The sequence below is a fragment of the Nesoenas mayeri genome, assembly GCF_963082525.1.
Source record: "Nesoenas mayeri genome assembly, chromosome: 5".
Taxonomy (NCBI): domain Eukaryota; kingdom Metazoa; phylum Chordata; class Aves; order Columbiformes; family Columbidae; genus Nesoenas; species Nesoenas mayeri.
The window spans coordinates 13,263,904-13,283,002 of record NC_137548.1 but is presented as its reverse complement, the minus strand read 5'-3'; the positions used below and the strand labels follow the sequence as shown (position 1 = coordinate 13,283,002).

The 19,099-nt window shown below is 42.5% G+C and overlaps 1 protein-coding gene across 1 annotated transcript; it reads right to left on the bottom strand.

Annotated features, from left to right (window-relative positions):
* Positions 1–1,918: 1,918 nt before the first annotated feature.
* DEGS2 (delta 4-desaturase, sphingolipid 2) lies at positions 1,919–17,613 on the bottom strand (the record flags this gene model as incomplete). Its single annotated transcript, XM_080344640.1, has 3 exons — positions 1,919–2,071; positions 8,463–9,205; positions 17,532–17,613. 3 exons carry the CDS (start codon positions 17,611–17,613, stop codon positions 1,919–1,921), a joined length of 978 nt encoding a protein of 325 aa, XP_080200766.1.
* Positions 17,614–19,099: the final 1,486 nt, after the last annotated feature.

Below are 19,099 nucleotides of genomic sequence, written 5' to 3'. Positions count from 1 at the left end.
GGAGAAAAGGCACGTGAAGAACCAGTGAACTCTGAAGCGTCAGAAGTTCCGTTCTTCCTCTTCTTTTTCAGAAAAAGAACAAGACCAAAACAATATCTGTGAATGAACTGGTATTCATCCCCTGGATCACAAATGATCTTGCACTGCTGAGCAAACCTGGGTATTTACCCAACTATCAGAATCAGACAGATGAGGAAAATAAGGAAAGGGAAATGGAGGAGGAGGAACCCAAACTGCTGCAGGCTAGCTCAGCTGCCTGGTGTGCCAGGCTGACAAACAGACAGACTGACTCACTGGATAAACTCCTGTAGGAGGAAAGAATGAAACTGTTTATTGAGGAAAGAAGGCTTCCCAGATCTGATAGCATACTTTGAGGGATGAACAAAAATGTAGAATAATCCTTTTCTTTGTTACAGGCATGAATTTCCAGGGGAAAGTAAAAAAAGCCAAACGCCCAACTGTTAGAGCATTAAGGTACAAGAGAACCTTTACAAATCTGCTCTCTTTCTCTCTTTCAACCACTTAGTAAGAACTCGTCAGCTTTCCAGGGTAGAGGGAAGCTATTAGATGGTATCTGAACTCCTGACTCCTAAGATACTGGTCTGCTTGGAGAAAGGTGATTAAGGTTTTTTATGATACAGAATTATTGAGACTAGCCAGAAGTTGATAGTTGGAGAGGACAGGCAAGAAGATTTAACTATCCCAGTAGGCAGAAAGACAGATGAAAGTTAATGTCAATAGTACAAACTAAGACACGTAGTGGGAGAAACAGACCCAGTTTCATGTTCCAGGTAGATCCACTTAACATCACCAGTGGCAACTTCCATATAGCTGGAATATCACCCGCTTCCCAACTGCCAAGTTGGTACCCCTTGAATGATAGAGGAAAAAAGTTACAATTATTCTGAAAGTGCTTAGGAACAACTATCACCATAATGCCACGTCTTCACTGACACATACTCGTAACACCTGTGTACAGAAAGGGGTATAATATAGAAAAGGCCAAGGAAGGTCATCAGGAACATTAACAACCTTGGCAAAAAAATTATTAAAATTAGCACCTTTTCATTCCCAGAAGGACTAGCAGTGGGGAAAAGGATGAAAAACATGAAGTTATGAATACTGCTGATAAGGTGAGTGAGAAGGGACCATCCAGTTCCTCCAGGGACACATCCACGCTGCTGATCAGGCAGTGAGCAGAAGACTACAGGAAGGGTTTCTCCACACCACAGTTCAGCTCTGCCAGTAAGCTACACCAAGTATTAGATCCCAAGAATAGAAATGCATTCAGAAAAGGTTTAGACAAAGCCCTGGGATAAAAGTCAAACAGCAGCTACTAAAATAATGACACAAATACATACACATATTCCATTTCATATACAAAATCTCTGCTACCAGCAATTATCAGAAGATATTAGATTAGACAAGTCATTGAGCTAAAGGCACTATTCTGTTCGCCAGAAAGTATCATTTACTACTGCATGCCAGTCCTTCCTGCTTCCACAGTCCTGGACATGCAGAGAATCCACATCTAATCTGGCATGAACAGAAACCAGACCTAAACTACACATACACATGTTCACACATACACGCACCAAGCATTCTCCATTGCAGAGCAGGCCAAAATTCAGACTTAGGCACACATGGCCCAGGAAGGTAATTCTAGGCCTAGACTAAAAGTTCACATAATCATAACTCACTCTAATCAAGTTTCTCAGGGCTACACACACAAATATCCTTTAATAAAAAGTACCAATATTCTAAAATAGTGCATGCAATTGCTTCATTTTCACACCGATCCTCTCACTCAAAGGAGCACACACCAATGCTACTTCAGCACATGCAAACATCCTTCTACTTTGGCAGAAAACTCAATTCATTCAGATGAACAAACGAAATACCAAAGCAGCAGCCAGAGCTAGTCCGTTAGCTTTTTTTCTGCCAGCTTGCATAGTCTCTTAACCCTTGAATAAGGACCAATAGCATCATCAAAAACAAAGTCCCACAAAACTCGAATCCAGGACTGGTGATGTGGGAGGTTATCATAATATTCTGCTGCAATCTTCTTCACCTGGAAGAAGAAGAGAGAGAATGAGCTGCACAGTGTCAGGTGTGCTTCAGCCTTCCTGTTCAGATCTGATAGCACAGCCATAACCTGAAGTTACTTGTTGTTGCTTGTGAGCGTCTGAAGTTCAGCCAAACGAGACATACTTAAATACATTTTAGATACTTCTTAGCAGATTTCTGATGTAAGTTTTGCCTCACAGTGTCAGAATTTGAAAGGTGATGGATCGCTGCCTTCAGCTAGAACTATTTTCTCTCATTTGTGAGGTAGTGGGATCTCCACGACCAGTTTATAAATTACCAATATTTCAACACACTGTATTTAAATTCCTGTTCACCACTTGTAATACTTGTCTGCTGAGGGTTCCAGGTAGGAGAAGAGTATCAGCTGAGAAAATGCCAGACACAGCCTTGGCTACACTTAGTTTTCTTTCCTCCATTCTTGTACCATTATACAAATCTGAGAGACGTGTTCCTCCAGCAACCAGAGGACATGGCAGGGGCAGGCTGTTCTCCTCAGTCTGGTGTCAAAAATGCTGTAAGATTCCTTATTAGATTATGCATCTAATAAAATTTCATCCCTGTTACAAACCCTCAAGTCTTAAGACTTGCCATCAGGGAAGCGTTATGCGTCACCGGAGGTGGTGCTTGTAGCAGGACCAAGGCCGGAACCAGAGGACAGAGGTTTCATGCCTGGCAGGTTCAGAGGACTATGAGGATTACCACGTTATCAGTAGTCCCTGCTCCACCTAGGTGCTCCGCTTTTTGAATACACCCAAGGAACAGCAGAGTTTGTTAACTAGTATACACTTGCACATAAACTGCTTGGGCACAGTTTTATTACAGCTCCACCTCCTAGGCAAACAAAGCTCTATTCTAGAGTAGCATGTCTTACAGGACAGGATGACTTTGAACACCCTGCAGAATTTTAAAGCCAGCTGTGCTGAGCACAGTAAGGACTTCCAGAGAAGCACAAAAGGATTACACAGAATTGTCATGCAGGAAGAGGGTCTCATCAGCACCCAATGTGTAATGGTGTAATCTTAACACAGCGTTTTGACTGTTTGTGGAAAGGTAAGAACCCCAGCAAAAGTTAGACTATAAGGCAGTACCACTCACTGCTAGTTACTTTAGTAATTCAGCTTCCTAGCAGACACTTCCCTGTGAGGTAGCTTGGGTAACATACAAGTTAAGACCTTTTACCTCTGTACCTTAGCCCCTCTACACTCTTTGTGCTCGTGGCATGGTAGCACTGCATTGGAGGTGGAACATTCAGTTCACGTCTAATTGTATTCTGCCTTTCACTGAATACCTCTGACTTCCTAATATACCTCTATCCTGCTTTAAAGTGTTGGTCTGTAGTTCAAGTGTGGTTCATTTTCAGTGGGATTCAGACAATATCAGCATTTCCCCTTAGAGGTATTTGCTAGTGACTGGAAGAAGGGTGATTTCCAGGCATCCATTAAGATCTCTGAAGATAGCAGATTTAGTTCCCTGTGCTCCTTCTGTAACCACAGCCAGAAATAATTTAATCTGGGTTCTGTATCCTCTCTTTTCCCAGCTGGGTAATCAAAATAATCAAAGAATGAGAAGGTGGACTAGACAGTAAGCTCCCTTGGCTCCCTCGGCTCCCTCAAATGAAAGCCACTAATGAGGCCTTAGGCAAACACAAAGGAGGTCTTTGATTCCCAGCCCCAAAAGCTTCACTCCAGCTCCAATATGGTCATTCCCTAGCACACTGTTCCTTACAGACCTTCCCTCCTACCTCCATTTTAGAATTTCTGCCTGAATTTTGAATTGCAACAGTAATTCAGCCATCATCTATACCAGCCATCTATACTCTTCTCGAGAATCTCCATATATTTTTCTTGCCCATAGAAAAGATGTTCTGAACCAGATAGGTTTTTCTCAGCTAGGTACATTATTCTGCAGAGCTCTTGACCATGTTGGACTCTGACCACTATAAGGGCTTCAGAAAGTCTCTTTATTGGTTCTCGCACATGGAAGTGGGGGAACGGAGATTCACAGTGACAAATTCAGCTCCTAGGAGCAATGCCTCAGGTAGTGGCTGTGCCTTCCGGCACCAAAAGCTGGCTGAAAATGACCCCAGTGACAGAGTAGGAAAAAATGGCTGAGAGAAAAGGCCAATAAACAGTCTATGTTCAACCCAATAGCTTCTGCACTTTCAGGAAACATGAGCAGCAGTATAGTTTGGGCACAGTGATGAAGAGTTTAGGTGGATACAGCATGCAAGTCTAGAAGCTTACTTAAATATAAGCCATAAGATATTCTGCCGTTGTATTACAGATTTAAAATGGGCACCTAGAATACAAGTATTATTTGATGATTAAGATGATTAATCAAAATACCCATACTCTGGAAGCAGGCAGCCCAGTCACAGCTGGCAAGCTGCTTGCCAGCATCAAGCGGTCGATTAGTTGCGTGTTCACCAAGCATATCCATTTAGCACCTTCCTGCAGAGTATGGTGGCAACTCATTCTGAATGAGAAGATCAGTATGGAAACCATCAGAGATGACCAGAGACTTGCACTGGAGTGTGTTAACCTAGATTAGCTGCTGGACAGTGACCCACATCTACACAAAGTTGTTCTTTGCTCTGCTTGGCTTTGGACCTTGTGCAGCAAGGCAGGCAGCACTTGCCCCATTGGCAAGGTCCCTGTGCTCTGGATAGAACAACTGTATGAGATGTACAGAAACAGTGGAGAGGAGAAGGTAAGCTGCAATAAAATAGTTGTATCAAAACAATGCAGAAAATGGAAAATTTAATGAATGCAGCCAGAGGGAGGACTTCTGAAGGCTTTTCTTATGGAAAAGACAATTAAGTTTGCTAGGTGCATGTTCCTATGTTGTTATTACATGGCAGGAAAGAATTTTAAAAGTGGTTTCTCTTTTACAATGGATCTACACACAAGTTTACCAACAAACACAGCTCATCTAGCGTAATTTCTTTCAGCATCTCCATTTGTAAAACAAAATTATCTTCTTCTTACCTACCAGAAAATCTGGGGGTGAAATGGCAGAAACTAAATGCTTTTTAATGCAGATTCCCTTTTAAATACAATATTAAATTACATCTATTAAGTATGTTTGAGGCTGTAGGAGTCATCCTCCACATTGCATTCTGGGTGCAGTATAAAATTTGGGGATGGCAATTTCCAGGTAGCAAGTTTTGCAGCCAGATCACAGATCATCTCAAAGATGGCACTATGACAAAGTATTCCTAAACCCTGCTCTGACTTCGCCCTCGAGTTCTCCATATTGCATTGGAGATGGTCCATTTGCTTCAATTCCTCCCTCCCTTCCTCGTTACAGATCTCAACTGTAAGTTTTAACTCATTGTTAGTTTGTGAATGGAAGTTATCACAAAGTGGAGATCACAAAGTCTGCAAAAAGCTTATCAGGCACTTGGCAGCTGGTATATTGAGGCTTTTCTTCATGTAGATCATGGTGGTAAGAAATCACATCCTGTAGACTGAAACTTTGCTTCTGGTTTTGTGCTTGCAGAGCACAGCAACAAGATCCCATTGTATTTGATAACTGCAAAAGTTAAATGCAGCCTAATTTTTTACCATGGTTGTTACAGACCCTTTGTCTTGGGGCTATACAGAAGCTAGAGGTCATAGGAGGAAGCTGACAAAATCCTAGGGGGCATATCAGAGAAGTTCCCTCCATAGTCCTTGACAGAGGGCAGCACTCAAGCTAGCCTTCCCGGCCATCAGAGGGTTAATGAAATCTCCAATTCAAAACCAGCACATCTACCATGTTTCCCAGTCTTGTCTATCTAATAAATCTGGTTTCATACCATGTCTTTTCCTTTTCCCACAAGCTTAATGAATAACTAGTTTGCCTCTGGTAACACTGCAGTTTTTATTACAGTTTGTAGGACGAGTACTGAGTTCCTCCTTCTTCTCCTGTTCCTTCTGTCCATAAGAATATTCAGTCCTTCAGACAATGAAGAATGGGTCTTTTGACTCATTCAGTAAACAATGCAGTATTTTACAGTTATAAGGCTTCATGCAAAGACATCTAGTCCTAAGTCTATAGGGTTTGTTTTTTTTTTTTTTTTAGAGCAGGTTCTTCATTATAATGTTAAATTTTGTGGTTTCTTGTGTAATCTCACATTATACTAGTGGGACAAGTTCTTACTGCACACTCATGTCACTCATCTTTAATATCTATAAGCTTACAGCACAGCCTAACTTCTCCTCTTTCAAATCTGTCACACTCATAGGGTAAAGGTCTTTCAAGTGGCAAACATATTACTCAGAACATTCTGAATGAGAAACCTGTAACAAAGCACAAAGCTGAATGTACTTTTCCCATAAGCAAGTGGAAGAGTCAGTTACTTTCCCAGATGAAGATCCAGTTATTCTCTGATTCTGTTTCTCCCCTGCTTTCAATCATGCAGGAACAAAATAAAGATCTTTATTCCACTTTCGACTTCCCAATAATTAAAAGTACCTATACTGAGAACTCATCCACATTACACAATTCAACTATTAGAAGTTCAACTTCCTAACAGACTAGATTTGAAAAAACTAGACCTTTGCTGAGTGAAGAATTTGCTCTGGGGTCCAGAGAGGATCTGTCCCCTTACTTCCTTCCACCGAAGAGGCAGAGAATTTTTCTTCTCAGTTTACAGAAAAGAATGACCAATTTGCTTTAATGGACAAACGATTTTCTATAATAACTGATTTACCAAAAGATTTTAACTTCCTAATAGATTTTCATTTGTGATTGATCGCTCAAAGACTCCAGGTTTTCCATATAGTTCTGTCAGGCACTGATGATTGACAAGTCTGATATCTCCTCTACCAGCAGTGCAAGTCTCAGTTACCCTAGAGCTAGGAACACATGAACACGAGCCCCTGAAATTCAACTAATACCTCTAAACTCTTTACACAGGAGGGCAGACAATTCCAGCTACTGCACTGCCTCAAGGAATCAGGCTGAATTATTTGTGGTGTGGGTGGAGAAGAGCTTTTCAGGTCTCCATCAGGTCCAGAGCAACGATCCCAGCAAATTCAATTGGTCACTCACCTGCCTTGTGTAAGACACAGACCTAACCTCCTTTTCTTCTATTAACATTTCCAGTAACCCAAGTATCTAAGCTTATCTAACAAATTTTAACATTTGAAACTAAAACTAAGCTCATGCTCTTTCCAGCTGAGCTATCAGGAGCATCAGCAATGCAGTGTCTGACAGGAGAACTTCACATGAGCATGGGCTGCTTTACCAGCTGCTCTGAGCTCCACCAGGTACTGACAGCTTCTTCAGGACAGACCTCTAGCAGTAAAGGAGGTGTGTTAAAACAGAACTGCAGGCTATGTAGAGGCTCCCTACACTTCTACACCACAAGAAAATCTCCTCTTGTTTTGAATCTCCTCTCAGACAGTGTTTCTGCAATGAAGAACATTAACCCATAAAGCTGGATTTGCCTGGATATACCATTATAAAAGTGGTACATGTTATGCAGTAGTGGGGAGGGAGGTCACAGCTCCTGCACCTCAGACTCCTCCATCTCATGAGGATGTTGCAACATTAGCCCTCAGCTTTGCATCCGACCAGAGACAGAAGGTGTTTCCTTCCTACTGTGCCAGAGGATTTGTATGTAGGAGTAACACTTCCAAGTCACGTACCACTGCTGCTGTGAGGCACCTGCTGAGGAGCCCTTGTATTAAAACATACCTAGAAGGAGACTGAAAACCATTCCTAGACACCTGGGCTTCGAAAATTTGATTCCCACAACTGATAAAACATAAATAAAAAGGGCCTTGACTTTCAAAAGAGGAAAGCCACAGCACTTTCCCAGTGACAGATCAGGCATCCTCAGTTTCTGTGGGTGGGGTACCAGAACTAAAACAAGCCCTACAGAACGGGGCTTTATTTCTAATGCTATTTGTGTCAGGCTGGAACATGCCCCACACTTATGTCATCTCAAAACCAAAAATATTTTTGTTTTATGTTAATCAAGCACTACAGGTAGCAGATTGATCATTAGATAAATTTCAAGTAGTAATTGCCACCCGCCTCACTTTACATGGGCCATTAAAATTTCAGAGAGATGAAACATGGTGGCTGAGGGAAGGAAATGGAGAAAGAGTATTTTTGGAGGTTTTTGTCATGCAAAAAGTATTCCTTAAACCCCTCTGAAGCTCAGATATTCTTGTTTCCATCAAATGAACTAAATATTACAGCAGTTTGGCAGCCAATTCTCACAATCTCCTGCTTAAAATTAAAGAATTAAAAACCAATCCAAAAAGCTTTATTTTTTTTTTTTAAGAAATATTCCATTGCTATGATTTTGAGTGATTTCTTTGAGATAGTTTAGTAGCTTGTATAAAAATCCAATTCAGTAATGCTCATGCCATACTTACCATTGGCAATCTGCAACCAGGGATGCTGGGGAAGTCATGGTGCTCCATGTGGTAGCCTACATTAAAGGTGAGCCAGTTCAGAGGTCCATAGTATGAGTATGTCTCATACCCTTTTAAGAACATGTAGTGTTCTGCTATGAAATGTCCAGAAATGGGATGTAAACCCATGCAAAGAATTGTACCTGCTATTAAGTAAATAATAGGTTTGAGCCCCCAAAGGTAGTAAATTATAAGGTCTATAGAAAACTGGACGAGAGCATTAAAAATTTCCATCTGTGTAATTGCTTTGGGGTTCACATACAGTGGTCTCAGGCTGTAGAACAGAGGCTGGAGGAAAAGCCAAAGCAGTTTCCGAAGTGGCGTACTGAAGAACCAGCCTTCAAATGCTGTGGGAATGTCCACATCCAGGCCGTCCCCACCAAGGTACCGATGATGGTCAATGTGGTATTTCTTGAAGGAGGCAGAATAAGGGATGCCAACTGGCAAGTTGGCGAAGACTGCAAACCATCGATTCCACTTAGTCTGCTTGTTCCCAAAGGCGACATTGTGTGAAATATCATGGATGGCCAGGGTCAGGGAATGGTTGACACAACCCCCAAAAGCATAAGCCCAAAAGAAAATCCATTTCCAAGACAAGTCTTTCACCAGGTAGCATGCCAGAAACTGTATGAACACCATTCCAGATACAATCCACTTTAAATGTGGATCTGGTCCCATCAGGGTCTTGATCTCCGGATACTTTGCTAAAGGGAAAAATGCAGAGGAAGAATCTCATTAGGTCACAGTTAGGTAAACATAATCACCACTGGGACTCCCAATTTTTACCACACTCTGTTTGAGGCCCTACTTTTATAAAATGGCAATTCCAAAGTAGGGCTGCCACTACAGTGAAAGCTTTATTAATGTATGGGCTCCATTCCCACTTCCAGCATCGTGTCCAATTGTAATTGATTTTTATATATATAGATATATAAACATAGTAAAAAATAAATTACCCTGATGACCAATATGTGACATGATGTGCCTTCACCCCTCGCAGTATTCCTTCACAGCAATAAGTATTAGTATGCCAAAACTTATCAGATTAAAACTCTGAAGGACTCCCTGTCAATTTTCCAATTTCATTTCTATATTGCCAAATGCAGATGCTACTTTACACAAAAGGGATACAGCTGCCTTCTTTGTAGCCCTTTTCATACTGCTTTACTGTTGCTTCAGGGCGTGCTAGCAGGAGAAGAGAGCTGAGCGACAGGTTCACCAGGTTTTGCTCTGTAGTTGGAAGACAAATGTAGCACTAAAAATACATATATAATAACAATAATAATAATAATAATAATAATAATAATATCCTAAGTTTTTGAGTGTTCACCAATACTTACAACACGTACAACTCTTTGCACATGGTAACAGAACGAGAAAGTCAATAATACTACCAGGAATTTGTAAGACACAGAAATTTTTTCCTTATTCCCATTCACTAGCCTGTTCCCAAGTCATATAACAGGAACAGGCACATAAGTCACATAAATAATCACACAACAGCTTCATGCAACTTCACAAATACTGCAATACAGCATCAGAGAGACATGGGCCAGACTTGCCAGCTCTGACTTGTGTCAGGATAGTACCAGCTTACTGATCTTTGTTCTACGGGCCATTCATTTGTCCTTTTAAGAAAAAGAAAATACACAGAAATACAGCTTATTTTCCAGGCACTGTTCGTTGCTTTAGGGCTCTTCTTTACAAACTCACACTTCACTTCCAGTGTTAACTTGCACATTAATTTTTCCACTATTTTATGGCTTTTACCCTCCCACTGGTCTGCCTCCTTCAACTCGTACTCTGCATTTCTCAATAATTACAGATTACTCAGATAAGACTGGAGGACAAGTCACTTGTTCTGAATCCTGAGGTTACACAGTGTGTCCCTGTAACTTTGATAGGCTCATTTTATGAACAGAAAAGTAAATATAATCCGACTGTCACTGTATGACACCAGTGCAATGGAATCAGATTACAATGGTTTGCATCTGTGCAGCTGTATATGCTACAAACAAATGCTGAAAACAGTACACATAACTTCATATGACCTTGCAAGCGGTGGCAGGTACTGAGTGCAGGACCCAGAGAAGGTTTTCTTATAGTGAAACCTGAGAAATTTGCAGCAGTTCAGAGAGATGAAGTCCTAAAGGGAGCAGGTTGATTTGGTCATGCTATGCAACCATTTAAACTTTTGACCTGTTGACCAATTCCAGCCCATCTTGGCATAGGTTAGAGACAATAAAGATCAGACAAATGTCATGGAAGATACTGAGAAAAGATGTATTCTCAATTCTTCTCCTTATGAGGACAAGTAGGCAAAAATCACAATTTGGAGGATTCAGGCAAGGGAGAGATTTTCTAAGTAGTGGGAAAGCTCTAGTGAAAGTTCAGATCTTTCTAAAGTCAGTCAGACTTTTTTTATAGAAATCTCTTGAAAGCCCAGCAGTTTTGATTTTGCTTTTTTGTCCTTGTTTTTGCAGTTTTTTTAAATTAGTTTTCATGTTAAAAATGAAAACATGCTAGAAATAGTTCTCTGGTACCTAAGCAGGTATGAAAATTTTACACAAAGTCCTGGGATATCCACTCTAAAGGATAACTTGATATAATAACATGGTCAGAGTATCTGTTATAGACATACAATTTTACATAGTTTAATGTCCTGATTAGGAGCAGTTGTCCAAAACCCAGAAAACCCTTTAATAAATCAAGCCACCTCAAATTTTCAGTCATGCAGTTGGTAGGGATAAATTACAGCAGTCAGCAGAAGATATGAAGAGATGTAAAACAATCAAATCTGTTCATCAGCCTGGTCAAATTCAGGACACTTTGACCAGAAAAAGTTTTAATGGAAAGGGAAAGTAACTAAGCAATGCTTCACATTGTAGTTGGAGAACCTATTTATGTGTCACTTTGGACCTATTTCTTATTGTTGCAGCGGAGGATTGCAGATTATATTTAAGAGATTTTAGAGTAGTAACTATCAACTGGCAGCAACAGTATCTGCAAGTGGCAATGCAGGTAGGGTGCATTTATTGCAAGTGACAGCTATTAAGTAACTCGCTAGGGTTTAATATTAAATTCAACACATGATTAACTCCTCTCCAACGGTAAATTTTTGCATACTAGTTAAAACACAATGCTGTGTCTGTTTATCATTAATACTGATAAGCCTTTCCCATTTCCATGGCGTAGAGAAACCCCAGGCTGACAAGTGGGTTCACTGCTTGCCAGAGCAGTTTTGGTTCAGGAGCACTCCACGTACAAAATGTTGAAAGCTGACTCTTTCAAAACTTGAGGCCAAGCACTCTTCAGTGAGATGCATTAAATCTCAGATTAAGTGATCTTGATGACTGCAGTTTGTATGTAACGTGCTGACACAATGTTGTGTCTCGTTTTTCCTTCATGTTCATACCTTGTATTTAGCTGAAGGAGTCCAAATAAGGCAAGATAGAGCACTTAGAGTTGGAAAACCTGGACAACTCTGTAAAGCTACTGTGACAAGTGTCTGTGGGTGATCATCTGTGTTGTGCAAACCAGGGCTGTGCAAACCACCTGTCAGCCATCTGCATGTCCCAAAGGCAACAGAGAATCAAAGACAGGGCTACTGCTCAGTGCTGAACCAGGAGGCATAAAGGACTGTGAGACTTGGGGCAGCCACACAATAAAGACCACCTTCATTTCCTACACATTGCACTTCAAGTAGCAGACACCTGCTCCACTCTTGAGGCTGCTAGAGTTACACACATCAACGCATCTGAGCAGAGATCCTCACCATGCTGCTCTTTCCTGAAGCACTTCCATTTTCATAGAATCATAGAATGTCCAATAGAATGGGAAGAGACCCACAAGGATCATCAAGTCCAACTCCTATCCCTGCATGTGACAACCCCACAGTTCACACCATGTGTCTGAGGGCATTGTCCAGTCTCTTCTTGAACACTGTCAGGCTTGGGGCTGTGACACCTCGCTGGTCTTCCTGAGGACTTTTCCATTATAAAAACAATCAGTTTCTGTACAGACAGCATCCATCACTTCCCAACAAGCACTGGGTGAGGGCTAACACATGAGAATGGCCATAAAATGTAATCTACAGTGAGCTTTGTGGGAGCTGTCCACAAACACAGAGGCAGTGGAGGTTTAAAGGAGCAGCAACCCTACCCACATCTGTGAGAAGCTAGTAGTAACAAGAGAAGAAATTTAATTTAATCTGCCTTTATTTTCACTACAAGTGCAGCATACAGGTATAGTCATACTATTCAGTATGAGACTTTTAGAAGAGCTGTTAAAGAGAAAAGGAAGAAAAAATAATCTCTGCAATGCTGTTGTCCTGGACTATGTTCTATCAACTATGCATCCCTGCCAGAACAAATAAGAGACACCAGGCACGGGTTGTTAGCTTTACTAACCCGTGCCCTATGCCAGGGCTGGTATTTGTACCAAAAAAATACATACACACACAAAAAAGTCAGTTTGCTGACATGATAGTGTTTTGCTTTTTAGCAGCTCAGCTCATGAATGTGCTCATGAACAGCACAGCACAGTTGAGTTGTATTTAATTCAAAGTGTATGCAAACCAGGACACAGGTGGGACACACAGAAAGGAAAGCACACATGACAAAGTTTCTGGTTTTGCAGAGTCTCCCATCCCCTCTAGTACACAAAGTAATAAAAAGCCTTTCTGGCCCAACTAATTACACTTAAGTTTATATATCCACTGTGCAAGGACAAGGGTCTTAGTCTTGTATTTGCCACCCGCAAGCTCCTAAACTACCTTGTGCTGGCCAGTCCAAAAGAGTTGGGCCACCCAGAGTGCTCACCAGAGGTAAAGCACCGCAGTGGTGCCAGGTTGCTGGCATTGACAGAGATCAATGGTGTCAGTACATCACTATGACAGCAGCCGTGACCTGTTTGTTTATGCTTGTATGTTAGCTGGGTGGGAGTAAATTGATGGAGGAATGCTAGGAAGAGGGCTTCCAACCCTCTTGGAAATGAAAACCCGCAACATGGAGTAAACTGAAGCCTTGATAATAAATCTAATAAACTTACTAAGTTTTCAGCAGAAGACAAGAAGTACGTAGAACAGAGACTTCTGCTCATGTGATTTAATTTATAGGTGGTTTTCATAGGGAACTGGCATGAGCACTGAGATAGGAGCTATTCTGAATGCACTCATCAGAGAACATGCACATCAGTGGCAGACCTGTGCCCACGTACTGCAGCATAAAGGGGAAACAGACTCATAGTTTCTTTGCCAGAAGGATATGTAATCCAGGGCTTTGATTTAAGCTAAGGAGATATGCATCTTGCACATTTCAGTAGGCACAGTTTATGAGAATTTTGATAAATACGAGGTTTAAATAGGCAACAGAAGAGTCAGCTGTAGGAAATAGCAGACTAGTCTCTAAATAAGTGAGCAGAGCTGAGAGCTATTATGCTCAAATTGACTATATGCTAAAATAAAACAGATTTTGACTTTTGTTTGTTTGTTTTACTACCCCCCATAAGCTAACATCTGAGCCTTTCTACAGGATAAAGCACATATAAAACACTTACACAATCTTTACTCCAAAATAACTTGCTAAAGAACCAATTATGTACTTACTAATTATTCTTGGATGTTAGATCATGTTCAGATGCTCCTAACCTACCCTGAGAAATACTGATTCAGCCTTCATCCTCAGCAGCAAATAAGGGCTTCCCTAAGGATCCTGTGAGACAAGACATTTTCTGACCAATCTACAGTAATTTTATAAAGTTAGATCCAACCCACAGCACAAATAAGAATTCCTTCTTTCCATGCCACAACATATTGCTCATTGCTTGCATTTGGAAAACTGCAGGTGAAATGACCATTCATTGTGTGCATATGGTGTTACCAGCATCTGAACGATTTTTTTCATCTTCTCTCAAGACCAAAAAAACCACCAACACTTCCCACTGTGCAAGACCATAATTCTACAAGTGTTTTTAATACAAGAGACCCCTATTGCCACTAAAAAGAAGTATTATAGAAATTCTAGTTCTACTAGAAGTAGATATGTCCTCTCCTAGTGGCTTGTTCTCCGTCTAATAGCATTCATGTAACTATACAGCAAGGCTAAGAAGATCTAGACAAAAACGAACAAAACAAACAAAAACACTAACCACAAACAAAAACAAACACAAAACCAACCAAACAAAAACCCCCCAACTTTCTTTTATCACGTTAGTTTTTAGCCAGGTCTTTTCCTAACACAGCTCCCTGTAGCATTACACAAATCTCATTCCTGAGACAAGACAGTAACAGGCTTTTCATAAACAAGAGGGTGAGAGAACAGCAACAAAACAATTCAATTTCATAAACTGAAAAGCATGAATGACGTGTTCAGGAACATGAATAACATGATTGGGGTCGAAGTCCCAGCCTGGGCAAGAGATCTCCACTGTAACTTAGATGCAGTTGGCACCTACACAGTCCCAAGCACAAGCTACATTTGAATACATAGAGTCTAAGAGGAAGATACCACAAAGAGATAACAGAAAAAGTATCACCTCTCCCTTGAGCAAAATGTTGTTCTATTTGCTGGTATAATTATATCTGTTAGGAATCACATCCTTAGTAGTTCCATCTAGTGCAATAGTGTCTTGCCATAAGGCAGCTTTCAGGCAGCCCAGCTGATACACACAGCTCACAGCTCTGCTGCTCAACTGGAAGAGGCTGCTCAGAGACCAGCCCTGGAAGTGTTCAAGGTCAGGCTGGATGGGGCTTTGAGCAACCTGAGCTAGTGAAAGATGTCCCTGCCCACGGGAGGGAAATTGGACTCACAGAGTTCTCATTCAGATATATTGTCACTGACTACAAAAGTCCTACAGATACCTGGGCTACTAACTCTCAAGCCAGGACATACAACTTCATGGCAGATCATTATCTCTCAGTTGCTCTATAGAAACATACTGGGACAACAGCTCAAGGAAACGCCACTTACATAGAAAGAAATGGCCTTATATGCTTGTCACTTTGATCATATTATTTTCCTAATGGATAATTTCAGTTTGCATTAAAAGCCAAGTAGCCATGCCTGAGAGAGACCAACATTTCAAAAAGCTGCACCCTAAACAGAAAACAATCAAGTTTCAGTGCTTAGCAACTAAATCATTAACCTATTGGGAGGAAAATATTTCCATTACCAGCATAGAATGCTTCTGTCCCCAAGGCATTGCTATATACAAAATTGTCAAAATATGTGGATATTTATAGATTTTTTCATACGTATATAAGATTATTTTAGTGCGCTCCAGCTCAATAGACACTAGACACTTTGATAAGTACGTACTCTAGATAACAAGGTTTTGTTGTCCCTCAGTCTTTGAGTAAGACAGTGATGCCAGTATCATATGGGATATCATGGTAGTTTCAATTACTTTTGGTTACATTTTGATATTCATGACACCAGTTGCATGACCCATTCTGCCCTGTCACACAGACACAGATTGTTCTGCCCATGTCTCCCATGTCTCTCTTTCCATGTCATATTTCTACATCCCCTTCCTTCTGCTCTCACAGTTGAGGCAGGGGGAGCGGCAGGGAAGGAGAGGGATTTTGATTCCAGTTCCTCATTTGGAACCCAAAGAAAGTGGGAGCAAAATCTCTGCAAGTATGTAGCCAAAAGGTCCTACAAAGAGTTTGCTGTAGCAAGAGTAAGGCAGTTCAACCGCTCCAATACCTCTTTAAAAAAACACTTCATCAGTTTGCAGTCCCCACTCTATAGCAACATCAGGAAAGCAAAAGATTAGTAAAAGGAGAGACCACCATACACACTTCTACCCATAGCTCACCAAAACACAGTCCCCTTGACTGAAAGGATGAGTAGCATGACACCAAGAAGGATTATTTTAGAGAATGACATTATTTGACTCTGTATCATGATGGCATAGTAAAATAATTATTACCTTCCTGGATATAATGCAAATCTGGACCAGGATATTCCTCCACCACAACTATACCAGAAATGTTTTTGTAATTTAGATTAATCGTGGGTTAATATATGAGACTGTGGAGGAGTTAAGAAACTACACTTAATTATCATAGACCCTGTGCAGCAGCTCAGCCACAAGCTCCAGCACCTTCCTTTATAAAAGTTCTTTAAAAACTTTATCCTACTCATTATACTCATTAGAAAAATAAATATGGAAGTGAATAAATAAATAAACAACAATAACCCAAAGAAAAACATGAAAAAATCAAAATCTTCTTTGTTAATAAGATGTTGAAAAGATTTTTCGGGAGATATACAACATTATTCTGCAACAATTCTAAATTATTAGTTCTTCTCAGAAACTATCTTCAGAAAAGCCCAAACCTTCAAACCAAAAGCAAAAACCTCCCAGCCCAATACACTCATGTACACAGTTAAATGCTGCCTGTACAACATGAAAGTACTAGACTGTACCTTGTCCATGACAAGCAGCAGGGACTTTCTGTCTTTCTCTGGCAAACGCTCACCCACATCCTCATTGATTTTATTGCACTATCAAGACCCTGGGAAAACTGGCCTGCAGGAGGGGTCCCAGCCACCTCCCTGCTCAGACTCGCCAGCGCTGCCGCCCACCGTGGCCACTCCGGCAGCCGCTGCCGGCCCGGCGCGAGGTGCGGGACGTGCGGACATTGGACGCGGACCCGCCGCAGGTGCGGCTGATCGCCCGGCCGTGTTACCCTCCACCGCCAGCTCTGCCGCCCGGGAACCCAGCTCGGTGGGGCAGGTAGCAGCTCACTCCCGCCGTCCCTCTCCGCCGTCCCCACAAGGCGAGACGGCGTCGGGAGAGTTTGGAAGAGCAACAACCCCGGGGGAAAACTTTTTTCTAAGCCCCCCGGGCTGCAGCCCCCGCTGCCCGCAGCCCGGGCAGTGTCCCGAGCCGTTCCCAGCCCCGGCAGCTGCGGACCCGGCGCGGACCCGACACGGAACCGCCGCTCCACCCGCCCCCTCCCCATCCAGGGATGCAACACAGCCCGGCTGCCGGCCCCGACGGCTACCGAGCCCCGCCGCCTACCCAGGATCTCCTTCCTGCGCTGCGTGTGGGGCTGCTCCGTGTAGACCCACTCGAAGTCCTCGCGGGTGACACGGTTACCCATGGCTTCAACCGCGCTCCGCGTCGCTTCGCGCTGCCCTTATAGCTCCGAGCCCGGCGGAGGGGCGGCTCCGCCTGCCTCCTGCCTCCGCCCGCCTCCCGCCTCGCCTCCGGCGGGCACCGGCGCTGCGCCCCGACGGTGGCGGCCGCGGGGAGAAGCTGCGCCGCTGCGCTCGAGTGTGCGGGGGAGCTGCACAGAGGGCGTGCAAGGAGCGGCCGGGGAAGGGAGGGTTCCTGAGGGCTGGCTGTGGGAGCAGGAGATGGGCGACCAGGGTTCACGTTGCTGTAGGAGCCTCGAAGGTGTGCGGAGTGGGCGGGGGTTTGCAGGGCAGCATCGTGCTGACACCACCGGGGCTCAGCACAGCCACCACAGCCATACCCTCCTGGGACGGCCTCAGAGCGCAGGGGGATCACCACCACTTGCCAGCAGGTCCTCAGGCACTTCCAGGCAAGGATTTTGTAAAGCAAGGGTAGTCCAAACGGCAAAAATCAGTGCCACAGCCCTAAGCAGAATGTGACTTAGGGCAAACCCAGTCATGTGAGCTCCTCCCAGGGGTAGGAGACCTGGGACAGTGCAAAGAAGACAAACACCTGACGCATATTTCCTTGGCACTCTGACAAATCCTGTGTGAGCTGTCCCAGTAGCGTCCAGCCTTTGGCTGGCTCACGCTTCACTCCCGAGACTCTGCAGCCCATTTCCTAGGTCCAGTACTACCTCCACTGAAGTAACAGGAATTCACACTGCTCCCTTCTTAATGAAGCCAGGCAGAGGACCTGCTAACCTTAAAACTAAGGTAACTTTGCTAACCTCTCTAGCCGCTCTGATTCACAGGGAGAAGGGTTATATGTGTTACATGGTGATGTTTCTCCACACACACAACCCAAAATTACAGTGCTGCTCTTATTCCCACTATGCTCTTTTGCAAGCCCATACCTGACCCGCTGCCCATCTTCAGGGCTGACTATCCCTGTCATTACTCTTTCCACTGACAACATCCCATTTGGATCAGCTCCATAGTCAGAAGACAATTTTGTTTCATTCCGTTTCGATATGAATTTCTCTAGCTTCTTGCATACTCTCTTATCCTTAAAAATGACTATCAGAGTTGGAAGTTAAATGGCACAAAAAAGCATCCTTGCAATTGTGAAATGTAAATATTTTTCAGCAATAATTTTTGGCTGCTAACATTGATAACACTACTGCCTCTTACTTTAGTCTTGTTTAACTGTTTCAAACTACTTAGTAGCACAATTGCATGAAACAATATGGGTTTAAAAAAATTAAAAACAAACAAACCACCCCCCCCCAAAAAAAAATAAAACCAACAACAACAACAAAAAAACAACCCAAACAGAACAGAACAATCCACAAAACCAAAAGTCTACCACCTGACTGCTAGAATGTTTTAGGAGGCATTTTGATTTTTAGTTTGTTCCCCTGATGTGGTCCAATTTTAAACCTTTGAATGCTTAAAAGTCCAAAGCAAGTT